The sequence below is a fragment of the Arachis hypogaea genome, chromosome 17 (assembly GCF_003086295.3).
Source record: "Arachis hypogaea cultivar Tifrunner chromosome 17, arahy.Tifrunner.gnm2.J5K5, whole genome shotgun sequence".
NCBI classification, from domain to species: Eukaryota; Viridiplantae; Streptophyta; class Magnoliopsida; order Fabales; family Fabaceae; genus Arachis; species Arachis hypogaea.
Window position 1 is genome coordinate 7,061,424 of NC_092052.1, and position 22,688 is coordinate 7,084,111.

Genomic DNA, 22,688 nt, shown 5'->3' on the forward strand with positions numbered 1-22,688 from the left:
TTAGGTAATATGTTAAATATTAATATGACATGCACGCAAGATCTTTGTTTAATGTGGTAATAAATTAATGATATTTGTCTTACAAATATTTTAAAATTTAGAATTTAAGATTTAATAATTAGCTGAGACCAATATATTCAATATGTGAGTGTATTAGTACATTGGAAACTCAGGTGCAGTTGATTTCATGTAAAGTTGATAGTTGAGAATCGTTAGATAGTTTGACTGATTTGACTAATTTTTTATCTAATGACTCTCAACTATCAATTTTACGTGAATTCGACTGCACATGAGTTTCCACTAACAATACTAATATGACACGGCTTAGCTTATACTTATAGGCTATAGCATTATTGCATTAACACGTTAATTTGTGATGTATTATCTAACCTGCAATTTCCTCACTTAACATCCAAACTGGTGATGACTAAAATGAAATGGATGCGGGACCCACATTGTTTCATACGCAAATCACACTTCATCTAAAAGAGAGTAGTAGACTAGTAGTAGCAGCTGGTCCTGGTTGCGTGGCTCATCAACTCAACAAACCGAAACAGAAACAGAAACAGAAACTGCGATCCCAATCTTGCAATGGAAACGACGAATCCCGATAATCCCGACGCCACCGCCGCCCTAGTCGACTCCTTCTGCGAGGTCACCTCCGCCACCAAGCAAGAAGCGCTTTTCTTCCTCGAATCCCACAACTACGACCTCGACGCCGCCCTCACCACTTTCCTCGACAACGATGCCAACAACAACAACAACGCCGCTGCCGCTGCTCCTGCCACTGCAACTGTCGCCGCTAACATTTCTCCTCCAAACGACGCCGTTGCGAATCCCAACGCCCTTTCCGAATCTCCTTCTCCTGCTTCCGAGTCTCACTCCCCTGACTTCTCGCCTTCTCCCTCTCGCTCCCGCTCTGCTTCTCCTACTCCCTCACGCGCTCCCTACGAGCTCCGATCGAGACGGGCCAGCGGTAAGGAACCCGCCGCTAAGTCCTCAGGAAGCCAACGTGGCGGAATCCGCACGCTCCGTGATCTCAAACGCTCTTCTACCGATCAAGGGGACGAAGACGACGACGATGATGATTCTGATGAGGGTCAGTACTTCTACGCTGGCGGTCAGAAGAGGTAATTAGCAATCCATGATTCTCTTGTTTCTAGGGTTTTGTATATTCGTTGCTTTGGTCTCACGTAGTCAATGGAAATCCGCAATATTTTTTTATTTAGGATTTAGGATTTAGGATTCAATCAAGAATTGGATTTGTTTGCATCTGCTATAGCTGGCTTAGTTAGTTAGCACACTGTGCCAAGAATTTTGCTCTTTGTGTGTATATCTAAGTTCAACACCTTTGATTACTTTGTGCAACGTGAGTTACGAGGTGCTGTTGTATTAGTCGGGTTCTCTTTCATTGTGAGTATGTCGCTGAAATTTGCAACCTCCATTGATGCACCATTTTGCCTATGTGGCAAGTCAAAGATTAGCAACTGTTGGTGCATTTTGTTGGAGAGTGCTAGTCTTTGGGGGGCATGATGTTATTTCTTTCTTTTGGGGGGCAATTTTGTTGAAAACCGAAACTTTGGGTGGCCAAAATGCTGGTTTACTCAAAATATTAATTGTAGGCATTAATGCATTACTGTATGTGTTTATTCTTATTTGATCAATTTGACATATATTTGACACTGAATTTGAACTAATTTTGCTGTTTTGAAATCTCTTTTTTGACTTAGTTCTTTTTGCTTGTCTTCTAATTTTGTTATGTGTTTAATTAGATCTTGAATGTCTCTTTTCGGGTTGGATGATTATCTCCTTTGCCTTCATTCTGTGAACTTTCTCTGATATTACTTATTAACAATTCTTTTTGGCCTTGACCAATTGCATGCACAGTTAATGGTATTTGTTATTATTTAAGAGGAGATTGCTGTTTTTGGCACCCATATCACTAAAAAGAATTTTAAAAACAATCATGTATGTGGAGCTGAAAGTGAGTGACATATTGTTTTCATGGTTATAGTAGCATGCTTGTCCAAGATCCTACCAAAGGTACCGATGTGGATGATATTTTTGATCAAGCGAGACAGTCAGCTGTTGATCCACCTTCTGAAAATACATCAAGGTCAAGGAGTTTTACTGGCACAGGAAGATTGCTTACTGGAGAGACTGTGCCATCTGCTCCTCTACCATCAGAGCCTATTACACATGCAGTCACTTTCTGGAGGAATGGGTTCTCTGTCGGTGATGGTCCTTTACGGAGTTTTGATGATCCACAGAACGCAGCATTTCTGGAGGTAATCTAACTGCCATGGTGTTTGATTCAAAAAGTTCTAGATAAGCCATATATTCGCATACTTCATACTTTAATTCATTGAAAGTTATTATTCTCACACCTGCAACATGTGAAAATTGTTGATCACTCTTTCCATTTGAATTGTTATATTCTTATCATCATTTATTCCTCGAACAGAGCATAAAGAGATCCGAGTGTCCCAAGGAGCTTGAACCAGCAGACCGAAGAACTGCTGTCCATGTCAGCCTCACAAGGAAGGATGAAAACTACCCTGTATGCTCTTCTTATCTCAGCTCATGTAGATTTGTTATCTATAGTTATCTGTATATCTATTTGTTATTTACATTTCCTTTTTCTTTTTTGCAAATTATCTACAGGAACCAGCAAAGCCACGTCATCTCCCTTTCCGTGGTGTTGGAAGAACTTTAGGTAGCAGCTCCTCCAGTGGTGAAGCAGCTGGTGAATCTCGCGTAGCAGCTCCAGTGCCAACAATGGGTTTAGTCATAGATGAGTCACAGCCAGTAACATCAATCCAGTTAAGGTTAGCTGATGGTACACGCATGGTTTCTCGTTTCAATCACCACCACACTATCAGAGATGTCCGAGCATTCATTGATGCATCAAGACCCGGTGGAGCAATAAGTTACCAACTGCAGACAATGGGTTTCCCTCCCAAACAACTCACTGAAATGGACCAGACTATAGAGCAAGCTGGTATAGCCAATTCAGTTATCATCCAAAGATTGTAGGTTGTTTTTTCACATTCTATATTCAGGTCAACTTGAGATTACCTGCATTTATGGTTAAACATTGATTGATCAACTTACTTTGGTGAATTTCATATGACGTGCTTGGTTAGTATATTCTCCTTCCAAAATGGAGTACTTTCTTGAAGAGAGATTGAATATTATGAAACTTGATGCCAATAGAATTCTTAGGTCATAATTCTTTGTTACCATCTCGGTATTAAATTCGTGAAACTTTGACGCCGTGTTTTTTTTTTTTTTTTGGTCTTGCTTTGACGCCGTGTTTCGTCTTTATTTTTTTTGGTATACAACGGGCCCTGAGGCCCAAGGATCCATGTTTCATCTTAAATGGAGTTAAATAAAGGTTTTGTTCATAGTTTAATAGCTTTTTTCTTTCATGTTTCATTTGAAGTTGTTTTCCAACCTGAATTCCTTGCAATTAGTGTTACTGCATTTGGTACCCAAAAATAAAATTCATACGAGAAAGGATCCTAAGGTCCAACTCAAGTATAAAGAAAACCCAAGTTTAAACGGGCCCCCTTTAATTGAATCCAACAAAGTAGGCCCAATCTTATAAAACGTGAGCACCAAAAGGGAAAAAAGAAAAAAGAAAACAGAAAACATACATTACCAAGTCGAATCAGCCACACTATCAGGTAAAGATGTTTTTCCATTTAATATTAACGCTAAACAGTAAACTTCTTAGTACTATTTATTGTTGTGCGTTTGGGACATCGGGGTACATTCTTACTATTTGCTTTAAATGTTAATTATTATGCAGCAAAATTCTTGTTAAAATTGAACGGCAATATTTGGAAGATTTTAAATAATTCGTTGTAAGTTTATTTTTTTTTAAAGTATATAATTTATGTATATATTTTTGCTCTAGTATTAATAATTGTTTACCTGGATAAAAATTAACGTTGGCACTTTTTTATATAAAATAAAATATTTTTTTACTAAAGATAGAGAGATTCGAATTTGTGATTTTTTAGGTGAGTATGGAGAGATTATACCGTTTGAATTATAATTCATTGGTATATAAAAAGTTGGAAATGTATTTAAAAAAAAAATACCGGTTTGAGTTCTTTATGATATTATAATTTATGAGGACTCTTTGGATAAACAACTATTAAGCACATTTGTTAAAATTTATTGAATATGAAAATATGTTCTAATTAGTAAAAATTGAATATAAAAAGTGTCTATATATATATATATATGTAACAAATTTTAATTAATAATATATAATTAAAATTATACATTTTGAATGGATAGGAGGATTTAACTCATTCAATAGTGCATGTATCATTTTCTTTTTTAAAAAAAAAAAAACACAACACAACATGTCAAATTGTCAATCATCATGTAGGGCAAGGTTGCATCTTACAAATTGCAATAGTAATAAAACTGTAATGAAGAGACATTAGGTGTGTCCCACAAAGAAGGCAACAAATTATATAATATGGGTTTCTTTTGCTCTCTTTTTCCCTCTCTTCCAAAAAAGCTTTTTCCCCTCTCTCCATATTACTATTTGATTAGATTGACATGACTCCTCTGATGACCTATGTGTGTCTTTGCATGAATTCCAATTCTACAAAACGGTGTCGTCTTCTCTACCTTTTCAAATCCTTCCTACCACTAGCTAGTGTAGATAATTATGTTCAATACATTCATTTTATTAGCCTTAAAAATATTTTTTAAAACATTTATAAAATTTAGTTTCATTATAAACAATAAATTTTTATATAGAAAATTTTTCTAGTCAAACAGAATATTCTTTTCAGTGAAAATAAAAAGCACGAATTAATAATAGTAGAATTAATGAATTTTTTTATTTCTAACGATATTTTATCTATATTTCAGTATTATATCATTTTTCTTCTGAACCATTTTTCATGCATTTAGAAAATAAAAAGTGAAAAATGAAAGATTTCTCATTATCATATATGAAAGGCACAAGTCAGTTGTGAAAAAGCAAGAAGCCAATGTGTTTGAAGAGTGATAAACCAATGCAAAGATCCGAATATATATCATCACAAAAGGGAATATCACATGCATATGGCAATACAATACACTGATGGGTGATGATGATGATGATGATGGAGAGGTTTGGATGGACGGTTGATGTTTGATTCTTTTCAATCACAAACATAGCCAACACATATGCCACTATACTTACTCAAAGCCAAATCAAAGAAGAAAGGTAAATTGAATATTTGATTACCAAAAGGAACATACATGCTTTCATTTTTCACTTTAATTTGCTTTATCACATGCCACTCAGTTTTACGATGTTCCCCATCAAACTCGTTGCAAATTAGTGTCCATTTGTGCTTGTTTAGTGGTAAACATTAGCAATAGTAGAGTTTTTAATTAAAAAAAAACACAATGTTTTGTCTAATAAAGTTAAGCATAGAAAAATATCATTATTATTATGAATTTAATTTTGATGCACTATTAGTATAAAATAATTTTACATGTATAGTTAATTACGTAACGTCACATCAACAAAAATAATTATCTTTCATATTAATCATCTAAATAGTCATTTCAAAGAACGAATGTATATGATTTAACGATTATATATTTTACAGTACATTAAAATTAAATTCTTATTATTATTTGCTAATGTATGTTTCAACAAAAATTACTAGCTAGACCGCGTTCTATATTTTTGTTGGCTAATCTTTCTCTCAAGTATCTAATTACATAACTTACAAGATCTAAGATTAAGGTACATTAGAAAGCAAACTAACCCTAATCCCTAAAAAAATTAATGTTGAAACCCTAAAAGAAGATATATAAACCAAGCTTAGCTTGTTTGGTTTATAATTTGTAAAACACATAGTTTGGTTTAATTAGAGTAACTTTTGCTTTCTTACACATAAGTTTTAAACTGTATGTAACACAACGTAATTTTATCAAATTATACATATTAAAACAAACTAAAATTTAATTCAAAACATTATATATAATATGCATACACAATAAGAATGTGTGCTAGAAAAACTATATATGGAAAAATTGGTTCAAATTTAGGCCACATTTTGAGAATATGCATCAAATCTATTAAGACAAGCCCTACCCTAGTTCTTACAGCACATTCCGGGCATCACAATTTGATCTGTCTACTATTTTTCAATAGAAAATGGTTTTTTTTTTTTTATTATTAGATAACTTTCATAAATTTATGATGTCGTCACCATTGTATTTTAGAATAAACTGTAAATTCCATTTAATAAAATGAGAGCCAAAGGCTAAAATTTTTATATATAAATACTTTTAACGTGAAATATAAAAATATTTTATTATTTTAGTGTTCTATATAGTTATGGTGATAGCATAAAACGTTTTGTAATAAAAAAAATTTTAAATTATAAAAAAGTAAAATGTTACTAATATTTTGTAATAAAAAATATTATTTTAATTGAAAAACACAAAACGTCATTGACGTTTTGTAAATAAGCATAGTAATGTTTAACAAACAATTTAGTTCATGATAAAGGATTTCACTTCTAATAAAATAATATTAAAAAGAAAAAGTTCGAGAGCCAAATTCTATCTAATAATAATAAATTTTAATACAATAATTACATAAAAAAAACTTAGCATTATTCTACATTCCTCTTATCGTAGTTATGTTTAATTTAATCTTTTAGATTAGAGAAATATCATATTTATTCTCTAACAACTAATATCTTGTTGACGGTCATATATAGTGGATTTTACATAAAGAGGTATAGTTGTGTTGAAAAGTAGAGATACAATGGATTAAGATTTTTAATTATATTTTTATTTTTAAGTTTTTATGAAAAAATAAAAATAAAAGATATTTCTTTATTTTTTATTATTTGTTGCAAAAAATTTAAAATAAAAGTATAAATAAATAGATCCTATTAGGGTTTTAATTTCAAAATAATAATTTAATTACTACATTTTATAATCATAAATCAAATTAATCTCTTATACAAATTATATTTTAACGTTGTTAATAAAATAAGATGTCAACATATGAATAATTAAGTGTTATATATGTATTACAAAATTACAAATGAGCAAAATATTTTTTTCGATATGTGATATATAGGGCAAAAAAACAGAAATAAACCAAGGAAGAAAATAATTTACGTGAATAAGCCAAAACGAAAACTACTTCATGAATCCACCAATGCACGTTTATATGTAGTTCGAATCAGTTTGGTTCGAACTCCATTTTTACATAATTCGAACCAACTTGGTTCGAATTACACACAAACACACGCACACACTAATTCGAACCAGCTTGGTTCGAATTACACACAGTAATTTATGGTATAATTCGAATTATGCTGTTAAAAAATTAATAATTTATTAAAAAAATTTATTAAAAAAATTATTAAAAAAATTAATAATTTAAAAATTAAAAAAATATATATTTTATTTCATACGTTAAAAAAAAGCTAACAAAATATTTAATTATGGGACTTCTTTAAAATATTAATGAGCTATCAATTCGAATTTCATACGATACTTTTCTGTCTATTTTTAATAGCTCATGAATATTTTTTAATAAATTTTTTTAATAATTTTTTTTAAATTATACTACAAAAAAATTTTATCCTATGCAAAACAATTTAAAAAAAATGGCTTAAAAAAGGTTAGGATTACTATAAAAATTTGTAATGTTCTAATAACTGAGGTAAATACATGCATGTACTCAAATTTTAAATAAAATATTCTACATAGTCAATAATAATTTAGAAATAAAAGAAAATATTTTATTCCATACAAAATAATTAAAAAATATATTTTATTCTATACAAAATAATTTTAAAAAATGGCTTAAAAGATGTTATGAGTACTATAAAAGTTTGTAATATTCTAATGATTTAGGTAAATACATGATAAAAATATTTTTTCTTTAATTTCTAAATTATTAGTGACTATGTAGAGTATTTCTTTAATGTCCTAAGTCATTAGGACATTACAAATTTTTATAGTACTTCTAACATTTTTTAAGCCATTTTTTAAATTATTTTGCATAGAATAAAATATTTTTTTGTGGTATAATTTAAATAAATTTATTAAAAAATATTCATGAGCTATCAAGAATGGGCAGAAGAGTATTGTATAGAATTCGAATTGCTCACCATATAATTTGAATCAGAGTGATTCGAACATCCCCATGCGTAATTTGAATCATGTAATATGTCACCATATAATTTAAATAATTTTATTAAAAAATTATCATGAATATTTTTAAATTTGTAAAAATTTGTATAAAAATTTGTAATGTCCTAATGACTTAGGACATTAAAGAAATACTCCACATAGTCACTAATAATTTAGAAATTAAAGAAAAAATATTTTTATCATGTATTTACCTAAATCACTAGAATATTACAAACTTTTATAGTACTCATAACATCTTTTAAGCCATTTTTTAAAATTATTTTGTATAGAATAAAATATATTTTTTAATTATTTTGTATGGAATAAAATATTTTCTTTCGTTTCTAAATTATTATTGACTATGTAGAGTATTTTATTTAAAATTTGAGTACATGCATGTATTTACCTAAGTTATTAGAATATTACAAATTTTCATAGTACTTTTAACATTTATAAGCCATTTTTTTTAAATTGTTTTGCATAGGATAAAATATTTTTTGTAGTATAATTTAAAAAATTTTATTAAAAAAATTTATTAAAAAATATTCATGAGCTATTAAAAATGGACAGAAAAGTATTGTATGGAATTTGAATTGATAGCTCATTAATATTTTAAAGAAGTCTCGTAATTAAATATTTTGTTAGCTTTTTTTAACATATGAAATAAAATATATATTTTTTAATTTTTAAATTATTAATTTTTTAATAAATTTTTTAATAAAATTTTTTAATAAATTATTAATGTTTTAACAACATTATTCGAATTATACCATAAATTACTGTGTGTAATTCGAACCAAGCTAGTTCGAATTAGTGTGTGCGTGTGTTTGTGTGTAATTCAAACCAAGCTGGTTCGAATTAGTGTGTGCGTGTGTTTGTGTATAATTCGAACTAAACTGGTTCGAACTACATATAAACATGCATTGGTGGATTCATGAAGGAGTTTTGGTTTTGGCTTAAATTTTTGTATTGTATTTACTGTAAAATATATATAATTAAATTATGTATCATTGTTATGTTTGATTTATAATAAATATGAAGATTGAAAAGTATATTTAGAATTAAAATTAAATAAAAATATTTAAAAAAATATTATTATAATTTCAATTTTTGTATCTAAAAATTTTAATTTTTTGTATTTTTACTTTCTAAAAATACTAAAAAGATTGAACTTTTGTGTCTCAAAATTTAAATTTAAATTTTAATCTTTAATCATTAAACACAACACATAATTTTAGTCCTCCAATAATCTTAATTTTAATCCCAAAAAATAAGCACAACCTAACTGACAATGTTAGTATTTCATGTGATACTTAATATAGGTCAAATTTAATTTGTGAGAGAGCCTATAAATTGATTCATGGTTTTTAAAACTATGGATTAAGTTTATCAAGTAGAATGCTCGAAAATCAAATTAATGAATGGACATAGGAAATTTGTTCATATTATGAGATGATTAACATGCACAGTGTGACATAGCAAGAGCAATACATGTGTAGAGTAGTTGTCTGCAAGAAATGAGTTATATGAAAAATGCTATTTGTCAAACTATCAACAGTAGTAGTACACATACATGAACAGTGCTATTCCAAAGACCAATGCAAGGCAAGGAACCTGAGACTAAGATAGTGTGAGATTGTGACTTTTATAACTGCGTTTGAAATAAAGACCAGCAGATAGAGATTAGAAAACAAAAATTAAAAAAATAGATTAAATTATATTTAATATAAAAATATATAAAATTAAATTATATTTTAATATTATATTATATTTATAATATTAAAAGAATTAGAATTTTATATTTTAAAATTAAAATTTTAATTCCGATCTCAATTCACAGAATATAATACTGATACCACTTTTTTTCGTATCTATAGCGTTTGTTTTGAAGTATTGAGACAGAAATTGAGAAATCGAAATTCAGTATTATGTTTGTTAATTCAGAGATTGGTACTAAAATTTTTATTTCTATTTTCAAAATTTTAGTATTTCAGTACTTCCAAAATGTAAGGACACAGGGAACTAAAATTTGTAGAGATAGAGACCGAAACTTTAATAACATTTTATACCTAAAATACTCTCATTTTAATTAATTAATTCCAATTTTATCCTTTGTGCAAATTAAATTATAATTTAATTCTTCTTTCAATTTCTATCTCTTATTTTGCACCAAACAGAATATTAAGATTTATTTAAATCTCTGTCTTTTAGTCTCCGTCTTTCTATCTCTGTCTCTCCACCAAAATGTTAGCCTTGTGTTTGTTTATAGAGACGAGACACTGAGACAGAGAAAAAAACTATGTTTGATAGATGAAACATAAATAGAAATATTATGTCTCTAGACACTAAATTAATATATTTTGTATCTATCTCGACAAAAAAGACACATAGATATTATAAGAGACACAATTTATTTTTCACTTTTTCTTTTATTATTCTTGCTAATTTTTTATAATTATATTTTTTTTCAAATTTTTTAAAAAAATGAGAATAAATTAAATTTTTATAATTTGTTCTAATTTATAATCAAATAAAATACAGGAACACAAAATTTTGTATTTTTATTTTTTATGTCTTATTTTTAGTATCTTATCTTATTCGTGTTGGATTTAAATTTTCTAAAGTTTGAATTTTACTTTAGAGAATAAAGTGTAATCTCTTACTATTTATTTTATAAGTGGGACCAAGAATAAATATGAGATAAAAATTATTCAAAGATAAAAAATTACACTTTATCCTCTAAAACACAAATTTAAAATTTAGAGGATCTAAACTCTATCGTGTTATCTGAAACAAACACCATCTAAACAAAGACTAGCTTGTAGCACACACAAGACAAGACATAAGACATAGATGAATGAGTATGTGTATGAGTATGTATGTAGATGTATGGTGATTTCATTGGGAAGGAAAACTGAGTGTGTTGTTGCAGAGACACACGTTATCCCTGTGTTGTAGCCCCCCTCTCTGTCCGCACCCTCCTCTCTTCACAAAACACAAACTCTCAGTCATATAAACAACCCACTGTTCACCCCTCTCTGTTCCTATCCATTTTCCAATGAACCCCTCCTCCCCTTCTCTCTCCAGTACTCTTTCTTCTTTTTTTATTGACAGAGCCAACAGAACTAGTCCTTAAAAAACACGGGTGGTGTCCATAATTTAGGGTATGTTGGATTTTTGTAGGAATAAACTGAAATAATTAATTTGTTTCAACCTTCATTTGCGGGAGTCCTTTCTGATCTCATCTTATCTGATCTCTGATCTCCCACAATTATATGCAGCAAAAAGCCACCTACTATTATTTTATTATTATTATTATTTGTTTTATTATAATGAAAATGGTTTGCTTATTATTATTATTTATTGTTAACTGATGATGCAAGATTTGTTTGATTGAGAGTAGGGTTTCTTAGCTTCTTCTGCTTCTGCTACTACTTCTTCAATGGACATGATGATGAATATTGACGAATCCAACAACAACAACAACAACAACATGATGAGTAGTGATAGTAATAAGTTTCTTTCGTCTATTATGGCTACTGTCATCAACAAGAACACCAACAATTCTTCTTCTTCTTCACCTTCTACCTTCAACATGCCTCATCATCATAACTATACCAGCCACCACCAGCAACAACAACAAACCGCCACAAACACCAACAGCAACGCCGCCGGAAGTAGTAGTCTACAAGTTAGGGATAAGATCATGGCACATCCTCTCTTCCCTCGTCTCTTATCTTCTTACCTTAATTGCTTGAAGGTCATCATCATCATCATCATCATCAATATATCAATACTATTCTTATAACAAACTACATATGTTCTTTTTTTCTCATAATGTTATTATTATTAATTTAATTTGATGGTATGAAAGGTTGGAGCACCTCCAGAAGTGGTGGGTAGGTTAGAGGAGTTATGTGGAAAGTGTTCATCATCATCATCATCAAGAAGATCAGATAGTAATTCATGCATAGGTGAAGATCCAGGGCTTGATCAGTTCATGGAGGCATATTGTGAGATGCTCATTAAATATGAGCAAGAGATTTCTAAACCCTTCAAAGAAGCCATGCTCTTCTTCTCAACAATTGATTCCCAGCTTAAGGCCCTTTCTCTTTCACCACATTTTGGTATATCCATAAACATTCATTAATTCAATTACCCTTTTAATTAAACAATATCTAAAGTTTCTTTACATAACATAACATCCATAATTATATATTTATTTTATTTAAAATAATAATTAATAAGTCTTAATAATTAATAAGTCTTAAATAAGCCAAGAAGCAATAGCTTAAATGGTATAGTCTCTCCATACTCAATTAAGAGGATGTGGATTCGAGTCTCTATATTTTCGGTAAAAAAAAAAAAAAAAAAAGTCTTAAATAAGACAATTTTGGAATGTTTGGACTGGTTTTTTATTTTTTATTGTCTTTGATAATATATATGATCATCATGTGTGACCTATTGAAAAGAAAGAGACAGAAAAGAAAACCCTAGAAATTAACCCTCCTTTGATAGTTATGCCCATTTAGCCATGGGAATTGAATCTTCAGAAGAAGTGTCCTTCATAGTTTATAATTAAATTAGTTGGTATTAAATGTTAAATATTAAAAATTGTTGGCAAATAGAAAAAGTAATAATTATATATATACACATATAAACCACTTGGGGAAAAAAAATTAATACTAAGGAAAATAGGAAATGATTGTTTCATATATATCTAAAGAATGTTTACGAAAATAAATGATAGATTGTGATGATATATATAATATTTTCATTTAAAAATGTTCATTTGAATATCTCTTGAATGAGTTGGATACCAGTCAAATGATCATTCTCATCATAAATAGTGTCATTAGAGTTTTACATGAACTTGATTAAAAGTTCGAATCAATTATTTAATGGGTCCAATGTGTTTGAAAAATTGTATTTTCCCCCTTTTTAGTTATTATTCAAATGATGAAAAATTTATTCTTAATGCTTCCCAATTAAGTGATCAATTCATCATAATTTTCGTTTGGTCATGGTTTGCCCCATTGTTATTAGTGCTTATTTCTTCTTTTTAATTGTTTCTTCACTTCATTTAAATATGTAAATGATTTTGTCTTGGTCAAATTAAAGTCCTTTAAGGAGTAGTTGATAGAAAAAGGAAACTTCTTGTCTTGTTTTCTCTTGTCATGTGTTTCTTTTATCAAATTGTTCCCTATGCAGTAGTTTAATTTGTTAGTTTCTCAAATTAATTGAATCTGTCACTACTGTTTTTTATGTGTGGTTATTTTTCATTCTTTTCATCTCTTTCTGTATGCACTTTAATTTATCAATGGTCTTGAATAGTTTTTATTTATTTATTTATTTATTTATGTAACAATAGCTTCTTTTTTGAAATTGACTAAGTGTGATTAGATCATTGATTAGATGCATTAATCAGGCTTTTAGCAAAAGGTTATTGTCTTTTGTAAGTGTTGACATTCTTAATGAAGACTTGCAAGTCACTTTTGCCATGTTATGTAAGTCTAACTTAACTTAATAAAGAAAATGCTAATCAAATCTCTTTTGACATTTTTTTTTTTTATTTTTTCCCCACTTGGTGACCACTCTTGGCATATGATTAATGATTGTCATATAATCTTTAGGTAATCTTAGATGTTTTTGGATAATTCAAGGAAAATTCCTACTTAATTACATAACTAATACAATGCACCGTCTTTCAGATATACTAGAGCATGCTTAATTTTAAAGAACATTCTTAACCCCTCATTTTTTTTATAATATTTAGTCATTATATTAAAAAAAATACTTGAATAAAGTAATGAGTGTATCTGGAGTACATATTAAATGTGTATCAAAATTTTACATTTATATATTAAAAAAGTTTTACACTATCATTTAATTAAATTCATTTATTCAGATAATTTTTTAAATAATAAATTTGCAAATTAGTTATTTTTGATAATGTGACAATTTACTATTAAATATTTATGTAAAATTATTTTACACATGATTTGTGAATGAAAATTAAATTATATATATATAGTCTTCCTTGGCTAATGATATAATATTTTGTGATATATGTCATGCTATATATATAGACACATATAGTCAATAATGATAGGGACTAGCAAGTGCATGCAATTTTAATTAATTACTTGGTGTGACATATTCTACCTGCAACATTTATTGAAGGTTTTTAATATTATTCCATATTGTTGTGGTAATTTTATTTGAAAGGTACTAATCATCAAAGTGAATCATCATCATCTTTACTACAAAATGAGGTTGATGTGCTTGATGAGAACAACAACAATAATAGGAACATGGATACAAGTCAAGCTGAAGAAGACAGGGAACTAAAGATCCAGCTTCTGAAGAAGTACAGTGGATATCTTGGTGGACTCAAGAAGGAGTTTCTCAAGAAGAAAAAGAATGGAAAGTTGCCAAAAGAAGCTCGCCAGCAGCTTCTTGATTGGTGGAACAGACATTACAAATGGCCTTATCCTTCGGTATGTGTATATATGTCACAACTTTCTTAATAACTTTTTTTTTTTGGTGACTTCTTTCTTAATAACTTGAATAAACCATTTTACATCTTTACATCTCTCTACATATATAGTTTATGGATAGGTTTAATTACTTTGTCGGCCCTATAGTTTTACTAATTAGGACTCTATATTTTTTTTTTCTTTTTGATTGAGTCCTTATACGATATCAAAATTTGTAATCAAGTCCCTGAAATGACAAAACGTTAGAATTAACGGAATATTCTGTTAAATAAAATGAATATGCCTAACATTTAACCGAATATTATGTATAGTTTAATAGAATATTCTGTTAATTTCAACGTTTTTGTCACGGTAGATACTTAGTTACAAAATCTGATATGGTATAGAACCCAATTAAAAAGAAAAAAAAAGTATACGGATCTAATTAATTAAAAATTAGGTAAAACTATAGGGATCGACGGAGTAATTAAACCTTATGGATATTGAGAATAGAGATGTAGATACAAAATATTTGGTGATGGTGTATACAATGCGATTTGATGTCTTTTTAAGTAGTTATTTTAGCTTATGTATAATACACTATTGATTGTCTGTCTAAAACTAACTTTTTTATACTCGTATAGCTAGTATGAAAATTTAATTCTTTCTTTGTGAGAAATTTTTACTAAAAAATTTGTTACATTTATTTGTCACTAAAAATTTTTTGGTATAGTATACTAAATGATATGTGCCACATTTTTTACTTGATGTTCCTTTGCAAGAAGATATAACATTATTTGAGATCATATTACATACTCTCTTTTATTCCAAATAATTATTTAGATAAATTGCTACATTAATAAACGTAATAATGTGCTTAGATTCAGATACAATACTTTTAAATGGTTTACACTGTCAATGTATCAAAATTAAATTCGAGAGTAATATAATTAAGCGTGATGTTGATACAGGAATCCCAGAAACAGGCACTAGCAGAATCAACAGGGCTAGATTTGAAGCAGATAAACAATTGGTTCATCAATCAGAGGAAACGCCATTGGAAGCCTTCTGAGGACATGCAATTTGCTGTTATGGATGCAACTAACCACTACATGGAAACTATCATGTGCAAGCCATTTCCCATGGATACCATGCCTATTCTATTTTAAGTTTTTAACTATGCAAATGCATATGCTATATATGTATAATATATAGTATTTATAGCTTGTATGAACTTTTAACTGTTGAGCTGAAACCCTTTTTAGATTTCAAGTTACCTTAGGTCTTGAAGCTGCTTTAATTATGAAGCTAAGCATGCAAGTTTCCCTATTATATATATGTATCCTTCAATCTCTTGAAGTGTTAGTTATATAGCCTCTTGAATTTTTTGTGGAACATTAAGGAGACTTTTAATTTGTATGATGATCTATTTATTTAATTAGTCAATTGCAGAAGTAGAAATTGTTTTAACATTTATCTTGCTAGGTCAAAGGATCCATAGTCTTGCATGATTATTTATCATGCATAATTAGAATTTAGTAAAGTGAAAACAATAGGCTATATTTATATCCCAATATAAAGAGAGATTTTTGAAATAAATCATTATCAAAACATATGGAAGCTAAGCTTGCATTGCCTCTCGTGCTGAACAATTTAGGGTTTTGATGGAAATGTTATGGTGTATGTTTTGTTTACATACCTTAACAGTGTAAGTGTATTATCATGTTTTTTAAACCTTCCTCAGATAAATTATATTATTGATTAGGTGATTATTATAGTGTTTAAAAGTGTTTGTCTAATTTATTAAAAAGAATTAAAAATTAATATTTAATTTTAAAAGTATAAAAGTAAATAATTATTAAATATTCAAAATTTATTATAAAAAGTAAGTTAGACAGAAGTTAAGCATCAAATTATAGGTACTATAAAATTCACCTATTGATTATGCGCAATTCATACCATAATAAGTTAAAAGCAGTGTTAAAAGTTAACCTATCTAGAATCCAAGCTTTCTCCACAAATTACACCATCATCATTTGAAGCAATTCTCTTTCAAAATCCAGCGTAATTTGCTATGGGCCCATCATCACTAGTTATAGTATGGTCCATATATATATATACCTTAACTAAAATTTATCCTTTTATATGTTCAAAAGTAGTGGGCTTTTTGAATAAAAAAGAGTAGTGGGCTTTTAGGCCCCATTTTAATTACCAAAAAAAATGTTCAAGAGTAGTTATGTATTAATTCTTTTTTAAAAGAGCACGTTTGTTTTTATTCCAAATAATCACAGTTAGTATGAATAAATTTTCATCTTATTTTTCGTAAGAAAAACGAATTTGTAGAAGTATTTTTTAAACCAAAGAAAAAAAAACCCTATACTATTATTAGTTATTGGGCCAAAAGATACCCTTTTTTTGTCCAGCCCAATCTGATTCGTCACTACGATCTATTATAAAAACCGAAAAAGAAAGTTGTTCGTTTCTTTCCAAAATTGTACGTTATGACTATTGTACCCTTGTGTCTTCGGAAATTTACAATCTTGTCCCAACCTTTGAAAAGCAGGGTTCATCTTCTTCTAGACGAGTTATGCAGCTGCCACTTCCAGCTTTGCACCTTAGTGCTGCTACTTCCATCTCCATCGCCATCTCCACTCAACTTTCAGGTCAGTTTCTCTCTCTTTCCCCCATGCTAGGTTCGATGTAGTTTTGTATGCGGATGGTAGGGTTTCTTTATGAATGCAAATTTTGGGTCTTTTTTCAATTAGTTGTATCAAAACTTGGAAGATTATAGGTTACAGTAATGAAATCTCAGTAAAATTCGTCCTCAGTGGATCAAAACTCATCACATTCTCAAGTTCTCAGTGTGCTATTAGCTGCAGAATTATTATATGTGCCTCCTTTCCGAGCCTCTTCCTCCTCTCTTCTGTCTTCTGTGTTCTATTATTGCTGGGATCTGTATATATGTTAGTTTGTTAATTAGAGCACATTTTGGCAAACTATATTAGGGAAATTAACTATTTTTTTTTTTAATTTGATATCATATTTGCAAACCTGCTGGATCTAAAGGAATTAAATAAAAAAGGGGACTCATAGCATTGTAGTTTTCCTGGTCAATTATATTGATCTTGATCCTTGATTACCCAATTAGTTATTTGTTATGGTTTTCATGCTATATGCACTAAGGTTTTTTGAATGATTTTGATAAATTCTAGTCTTTTATGCACATTTTTGTTACTTATTTGTGTGAATTTGTAACCAATTAAGCTGCCATTTTATCTAGTTAAAGAGATATAATTACAATCGAATTCAAAATAATCATTTTTTTTCTTCCCTTATATCAATTGAATGCCTTCAAGTTTTGTTTGAATGTAACTTAACTACCTTTATGCTTGTAATGTCAAATTTGGAGATCATGTTAGAAGAAACGGTTACATGCACTTGATTCATACTTATTGCAGTTCTGACGTCAACTTGAAGTCATGAACGCATTCAAGGCATACAAGGCATGCGTCCCGATTGCTTGGAGCCCCAATATTTATATAACTCTGGTGAGAGGTATTCCTGGAACCAGGAGGCTCCATAGACGCACTTTGGAAGCACTACGCCTGCGCAAATGCAATCGAACTGTCATGCGATGGAACACACCTACTGTTAGGGGAATGCTCCAGCAGGTTCTAAGTTAATCTCTATAGGAGTCCATTCTCTTTTCAAAATGCACTTGTTACTCTGTATGCTAACATTGATAGGCTTCATAATCCATATAGGTCAAGAGGTTGGTTGTTATCGAGACAGAGGAAATGTACAAGGCACGCAAACAGAAGGAAGAAGCGCACCAGGCTCTGCGTCCTCCATTGATAATTAGTCATCAACCAGCTTCATCAGCTACTGGTTCTTTATAATAAGGCTTCTGTTTTTCTTTAGAGATATCATCATCTTGGTACTTAAACTATCAATGTGCAAGTTAAAAGCTTGGTTTTGGTTACCAAGTGATTCAATGGATCAATCCTTACTCTGAAGATCATGTTTTAATTATTTAGCTCTATAGGTGGAAATTCACATACAGTTGTCTTCATGTGAAGTTGCTGGTTAAAAACCATTAGATAATTTGACATGTTCGACTAAATTATTATATAACGGCTTTCAACTTTCAACTTCCCATGAAAAAAACTGCATATGAGTGTTCACCGCAATTTTGTAGTCTTTTTAACATTAGTCAAATTCATGCCTCGTATGTATGAAACATGGCTAGAAAGGGGTTCAATGGTTTTATTCATTTTCTATATGATTATCACTTTTGGAACATAACATAAAATGCAGCTTGAGCATTTGATATATATTTCACAATACATAAAAGTATATGAAAATTGATATAGTTCAAACGAATATTGTGCAAAAAATGTTCTGCAAATCACTCAAATTAACAAAACATGGTGTTCTTGCACACTATACATATGGGGCCAAATAAATTGACCAACTATTTTAAAGAATATATACATATATGCCCTAGGCTTCTTCCTTTCCATCAACACCAATGATCACATCATTTGCACTCACCAGTTCCTTTTCTCCACTGTCATTATTAGGCTTCATGTTGTTCTGAACTTTGTATTGATGCCTCATTGCCAAGACAACGAAGAGTATGAAATTCAATGCTCCTAGTATAGCCAGCATCCAATAGAAATAGTCCAATTTGCCCTTGTTCATGTTGCTCTTGAGCCATTTTTTATTAGTTACCTTGTCCACTATTGACACCAATAAGCTGCTAACAAAGAACCCCATTGAGAGGGTAGTTAGAAAAAAACCAGTGCTGAGAGATTTCATCCTCTCCGGTGCCTCCCTGATGAAAAACTCGAGTTGTCCTACATAGGCAAATGCTTCGCCGGCACCTACGAGAAAAAACTGAGGGACTAGCCAGAACGCGCTTATAATAGTGTTATTCTTAACAGCATTCTCCCTTCGTTCTCTCTCAATGTTTGCCGAAACCACCATGGCGCAGATGGAGAAAACGAGTCCAATTCCAACCCTCTGAAGACTTGTGAGCCCTTGGGTGTTGTGAGTGAGTTTCCGAGCCAATGGCACGGTGAGTTTCTCGTTCAGGGAAGTGAAAAGGAGAATGGTGATGAAGAGAAAAGCTGATAGTGATCCTGAAGGGACAACAAAAGAAGAAACTTTTCTGTCCATGAATGTAGCTTGCTCTATGGTGAAGGTGTTCATTTGGGAATAAATTGTCCAGAAGAGAATGCATGTTGACCAAATGGGGATGAGCTTAATTACCATCTTAACCTCCTCAACCTCAGTTACTGTTGAAACTAACCATACATCGTTCTTGTTTTCATCTTTTGAACAGTTCTCATCTAGGATAGCAGCTTTGTCAAGGAACCTATTAAACAGAGCCATGCAGTTAAAATCCATAATTTGATTCAAGGTTGTAATTTAGCTCATTGTCACAAGAGCTTTAAATCTTTCATTTTTGTTCAAAATACGTAGAAATATATAGTTTTTCTTTTCACCCAAAATCAACTATGCTTTAAGAGTGATTGATAATTTGTAAAGATTTAAGAAGGATTGAACAAAAAACAACAGAACAAAAAGTTAAACTCACCTACTTAGTTAAGAAACATCTTACATCTACATCAAATAGGAAAACAGTTAAAGTGGTAATGAATCTTAGCTTGACATAAGATTACAAGGTGTGAAAAAAAAGTGGTCACATATGCAGATGTGCAAATAAGCTCTGTCTACGTGTAATTCTTTTTCCAACTTAAATTCCTCTTTTTATTTATTTATTTATTTGATCTAATGACTTGCCAATCAAAAATTGAAAAATATGTCCTTTTCTACAAGGACAACACATAGAAGACAATGAAAACACAACACATTTAAATTTTTAAAAACAAAAGTTTTTAATAGTCCCGTGATTATGAAAGTAACCACTATGTCTATCACAACCACAGACATTATATCATACAAATCTTTTCTAATTGGTGTGCAATAATTGAACAACAATATAAGCAAAAACAACCTCATGTCAAAATTTTACACGATTTAATCATGTCTAATCTTAGACCACACATGATTAAGTCGCGTAAAAATCCGACGTTAACTTATTCAAAACGATTTAAAACAACTGTAATTGCATACCTATATTTCTCTGTATATGGTACATTAGCTTCATGGTAGCCATTGAGAAAGCTAGGATCTGATGGCATAGAAAGATTCCTCTTGTTCCAAGCCAAAATCAAAACCCTCCATATAACAGTTAAAGGGCTACCTTGAGGCCTCTTGAATCTATAGAATGGTGTTCCACAAAGCAAAATAGCAACAGCAAGAACCATTGTCCCTGCTGAGATTCCATATCCCCAACTTCTTCCTACATTATCTTGGATATACACAAGAACCACCACAGCAAATAAGGATCCAATGCTGATGAAGAAGTAGAACCTATTGAAGAAAAAGATCATCTTCTTTTCCTCCTTAGGATCTGTGGTATCAAACTGATCCGATCCAAACCCGGAGACATTGGATTTTATTCCTCCTCCACCTAATGCTATGGTGTAAAGTGCTACAAATAGAAGAGCCAATTGTTTTCCACTGGCTTGAATGCATTCATGGTGTTGTTTTCTTACTTCATTGCATTGAGGAGGCCTCATTGAAGGAATGGCTGTTGCCACAGTTAACAAACACACTCCCTGCAATAATTATACAAAGTGTGGAATTTTTAGTTAATAATACACTTGATATTATTATATATTGTTCTTGTAACCATAACACAAGAAATTGAACATGAAACTAAGTTACCAGAGCAGCTATGGTTGCAGATATAGCAACAGTAATGTATCTGCCAAGTTTTGCATCAGCTAAGAAGCCACCAAGGAGGCCAAGAAGGTTGAGAGTTCCCATAAAATTGGTCAATATTGTAGCAGATTTTGCTGATGGAAGATTCAAAGTTCCAACCAAGTATGTCACCAAGTTCATAGATATTCCCATAACACATATTCTTTCAGCTAGTTCAGTTCCTGCATAGTGAAAAAAAGTATGCAAATTTAGAATTCAAATTAGGACTCAAATTTCTTTGGATTGAAAAAAAAGAAGAAAAAAAAAAGGTACCTAAGATGAGCCCTGCTGCTAGCCATCCTCCGGTTTTCGACTTATCTGCCGGGTAGCCTCGAAAATCGAGTGCCGGAATGCCTTCAGAACCTTCTTTCTCACCATGGTTTGCAGCAAGAACCTATCATAAGAAGTAGAAAGATGCAAAAAGATAGAAATTAAACCATCATGAAGGTACTATACTGAATTACTGACATAAATTCTTGAGAATCAAGTTACTATATACCATGTCTTTATCTTTGTTAGAGAATCCTACAATGAAATTTCAGCTCCAACAAGATGATTGAAGAGAAGAAAAACTGTGAAAAATGTTTTTCTTTTGATAAGATGTTATATGCTGAAGGGTAACTCAATAATTTTTTGGCTCCACTTTTTGATGTGATATTGAGAAATGAATATGCATATACTTTGTGTCCTTATGTTTTGGAGTTACATATATAGGGCTATAAAAGCTGTGTTACTTTGGCCATACATGACTTATTGATAACAAGTAACAGGACTTGAAAAGTGATAGGATTTGCATTCTTAACTTGCCACCTTAAAGTAACGGTTATCATGAACAATGTGGAATCATATATACATATAGATTCCCTATAATAAAAGGCATCTTATTAGTAGCTTCATTAATTACCAATAATCAATATACCTGTTGTTCAGTCTTGTTCACTCTTATTTATCTTTGTTTTTGTACCTGATTTAATTTGGAAAATTCTAATTCACCAACTATCAACCGGGATAAAATCAGAATTTTTTTTAGTCAAAATTAAAAATTCAAATTTTAGTCAGAGAATAAATGAATAATTTAACCATCTTTAATTACTAATACAATTATTTAAGAGTATTTTTAATGCTAATTCTAATTTTAGTTTTATTTTGGATCCTACAAAAATATTTGTAGGATCATGTCATAAATAG

The 22,688-nt window shown here is 30.3% G+C and overlaps 4 protein-coding genes across 5 annotated transcripts; 3 read left to right on the forward strand and 1 right to left on the reverse strand.

The window, feature by feature from the left end:
- The first annotated feature begins 18 nt into the window (after positions 1-18).
- LOC112764809 (plant UBX domain-containing protein 4) lies at positions 19-3,242 on the forward strand. 2 transcript variants are annotated; one of them, XM_025810600.3, is made up of 4 exons: positions 19-1,130; positions 2,015-2,288; positions 2,465-2,560; positions 2,665-3,242. In XM_025810600.3, the coding sequence occupies exons 1-4, from the start codon at positions 592-594 to the stop codon at positions 3,034-3,036; spliced, it is 1,281 nt and encodes a 426-aa protein (XP_025666385.1). In that variant the 5' UTR covers positions 19-591; the 3' UTR covers positions 3,037-3,242. The 2 variants fall into 2 exon arrangements, with proteins under 2 accessions (XP_025666385.1, XP_025666386.1); XM_025810601.3 differs by having other exon boundaries at positions 2,018-2,288.
- Positions 3,243-11,044: 7,802 nt separating this feature from the next.
- On the forward strand, positions 11,045-16,112 carry LOC112766993 (homeobox protein SHOOT MERISTEMLESS). The gene is made up of 5 exons (XM_025812879.3): positions 11,045-11,351; positions 11,591-11,947; positions 12,062-12,314; positions 14,416-14,687; positions 15,638-16,112. The coding sequence occupies exons 2-5, from the start codon at positions 11,630-11,632 to the stop codon at positions 15,833-15,835; spliced, it is 1,041 nt and encodes a 346-aa protein (XP_025668664.1). The 5' UTR covers positions 11,045-11,351; positions 11,591-11,629; the 3' UTR covers positions 15,836-16,112.
- Positions 16,113-17,193: 1,081 nt separating this feature from the next.
- Positions 17,194-18,682, forward strand: LOC112764739 (uncharacterized). The gene is made up of 3 exons (XM_025810501.3): positions 17,194-17,329; positions 18,125-18,337; positions 18,431-18,682. Exons 2-3 carry the CDS (start codon positions 18,146-18,148, stop codon positions 18,563-18,565), a joined length of 327 nt encoding a protein of 108 aa, XP_025666286.1. The 5' UTR covers positions 17,194-17,329; positions 18,125-18,145; the 3' UTR covers positions 18,566-18,682.
- A 286-nt stretch (positions 18,683-18,968) lies between these two features.
- Positions 18,969-22,432, reverse strand: LOC112764738 (protein NRT1/ PTR FAMILY 6.4). The gene is made up of 5 exons (XM_025810500.3): positions 22,000-22,432; positions 21,774-21,894; positions 21,465-21,682; positions 20,808-21,355; positions 18,969-20,046 (listed from the first exon to the last, which is right to left on the reverse strand). Exons 1-5 carry the CDS (start codon positions 22,000-22,002, stop codon positions 19,170-19,172), a joined length of 1,767 nt encoding a protein of 588 aa, XP_025666285.1. The 5' UTR covers positions 22,003-22,432; the 3' UTR covers positions 18,969-19,169.
- Between the last annotated feature and the right edge of the window lie 256 nt (positions 22,433-22,688).

Coding starts and splice junctions, on each gene's coding strand:
- LOC112764809 (XM_025810600.3), top strand. CDS start 592: ATGGAAACGACGAATCCCGATAATCCCGACGCCACCGCCGCCCTAGTC. Junction 1,131..2,014: donor TACGCTGGCGGTCAGAAGAG/GTAATTAGCAAT, acceptor TCATGGTTATAG/TAGCATGCTTGTCCAAGATC. Junction 2,289..2,464: donor AGAACGCAGCATTTCTGGAG/GTAATCTAACTG, acceptor TTCCTCGAACAG/AGCATAAAGAGATCCGAGTG.
- LOC112766993 (XM_025812879.3), top strand. CDS start 11,630: ATGGACATGATGATGAATATTGACGAATCCAACAACAACAACAACAAC. Junction 11,948..12,061: donor CTTACCTTAATTGCTTGAAG/GTCATCATCATC, acceptor ATGGTATGAAAG/GTTGGAGCACCTCCAGAAGT. Junction 12,315..14,415: donor TTCTCTTTCACCACATTTTG/GTATATCCATAA, acceptor TTTATTTGAAAG/GTACTAATCATCAAAGTGAA.
- LOC112764739 (XM_025810501.3), top strand. CDS start 18,146: ATGAACGCATTCAAGGCATACAAGGCATGCGTCCCGATTGCTTGGAGC. Junction 18,338..18,430: donor TTAGGGGAATGCTCCAGCAG/GTTCTAAGTTAA, acceptor TAATCCATATAG/GTCAAGAGGTTGGTTGTTAT.
- LOC112764738 (XM_025810500.3), bottom strand. Junction 21,683..21,773: donor AGCAGCAGGGCTCATCTTAG/GTACCTTTTTTT, acceptor TTCACTATGCAG/GAACTGAACTAGCTGAAAGA. Junction 20,047..20,807: donor CCATATACAGAGAAATATAG/GTATGCAATTAC, acceptor TCTGTTTAATAG/GTTCCTTGACAAAGCTGCTA.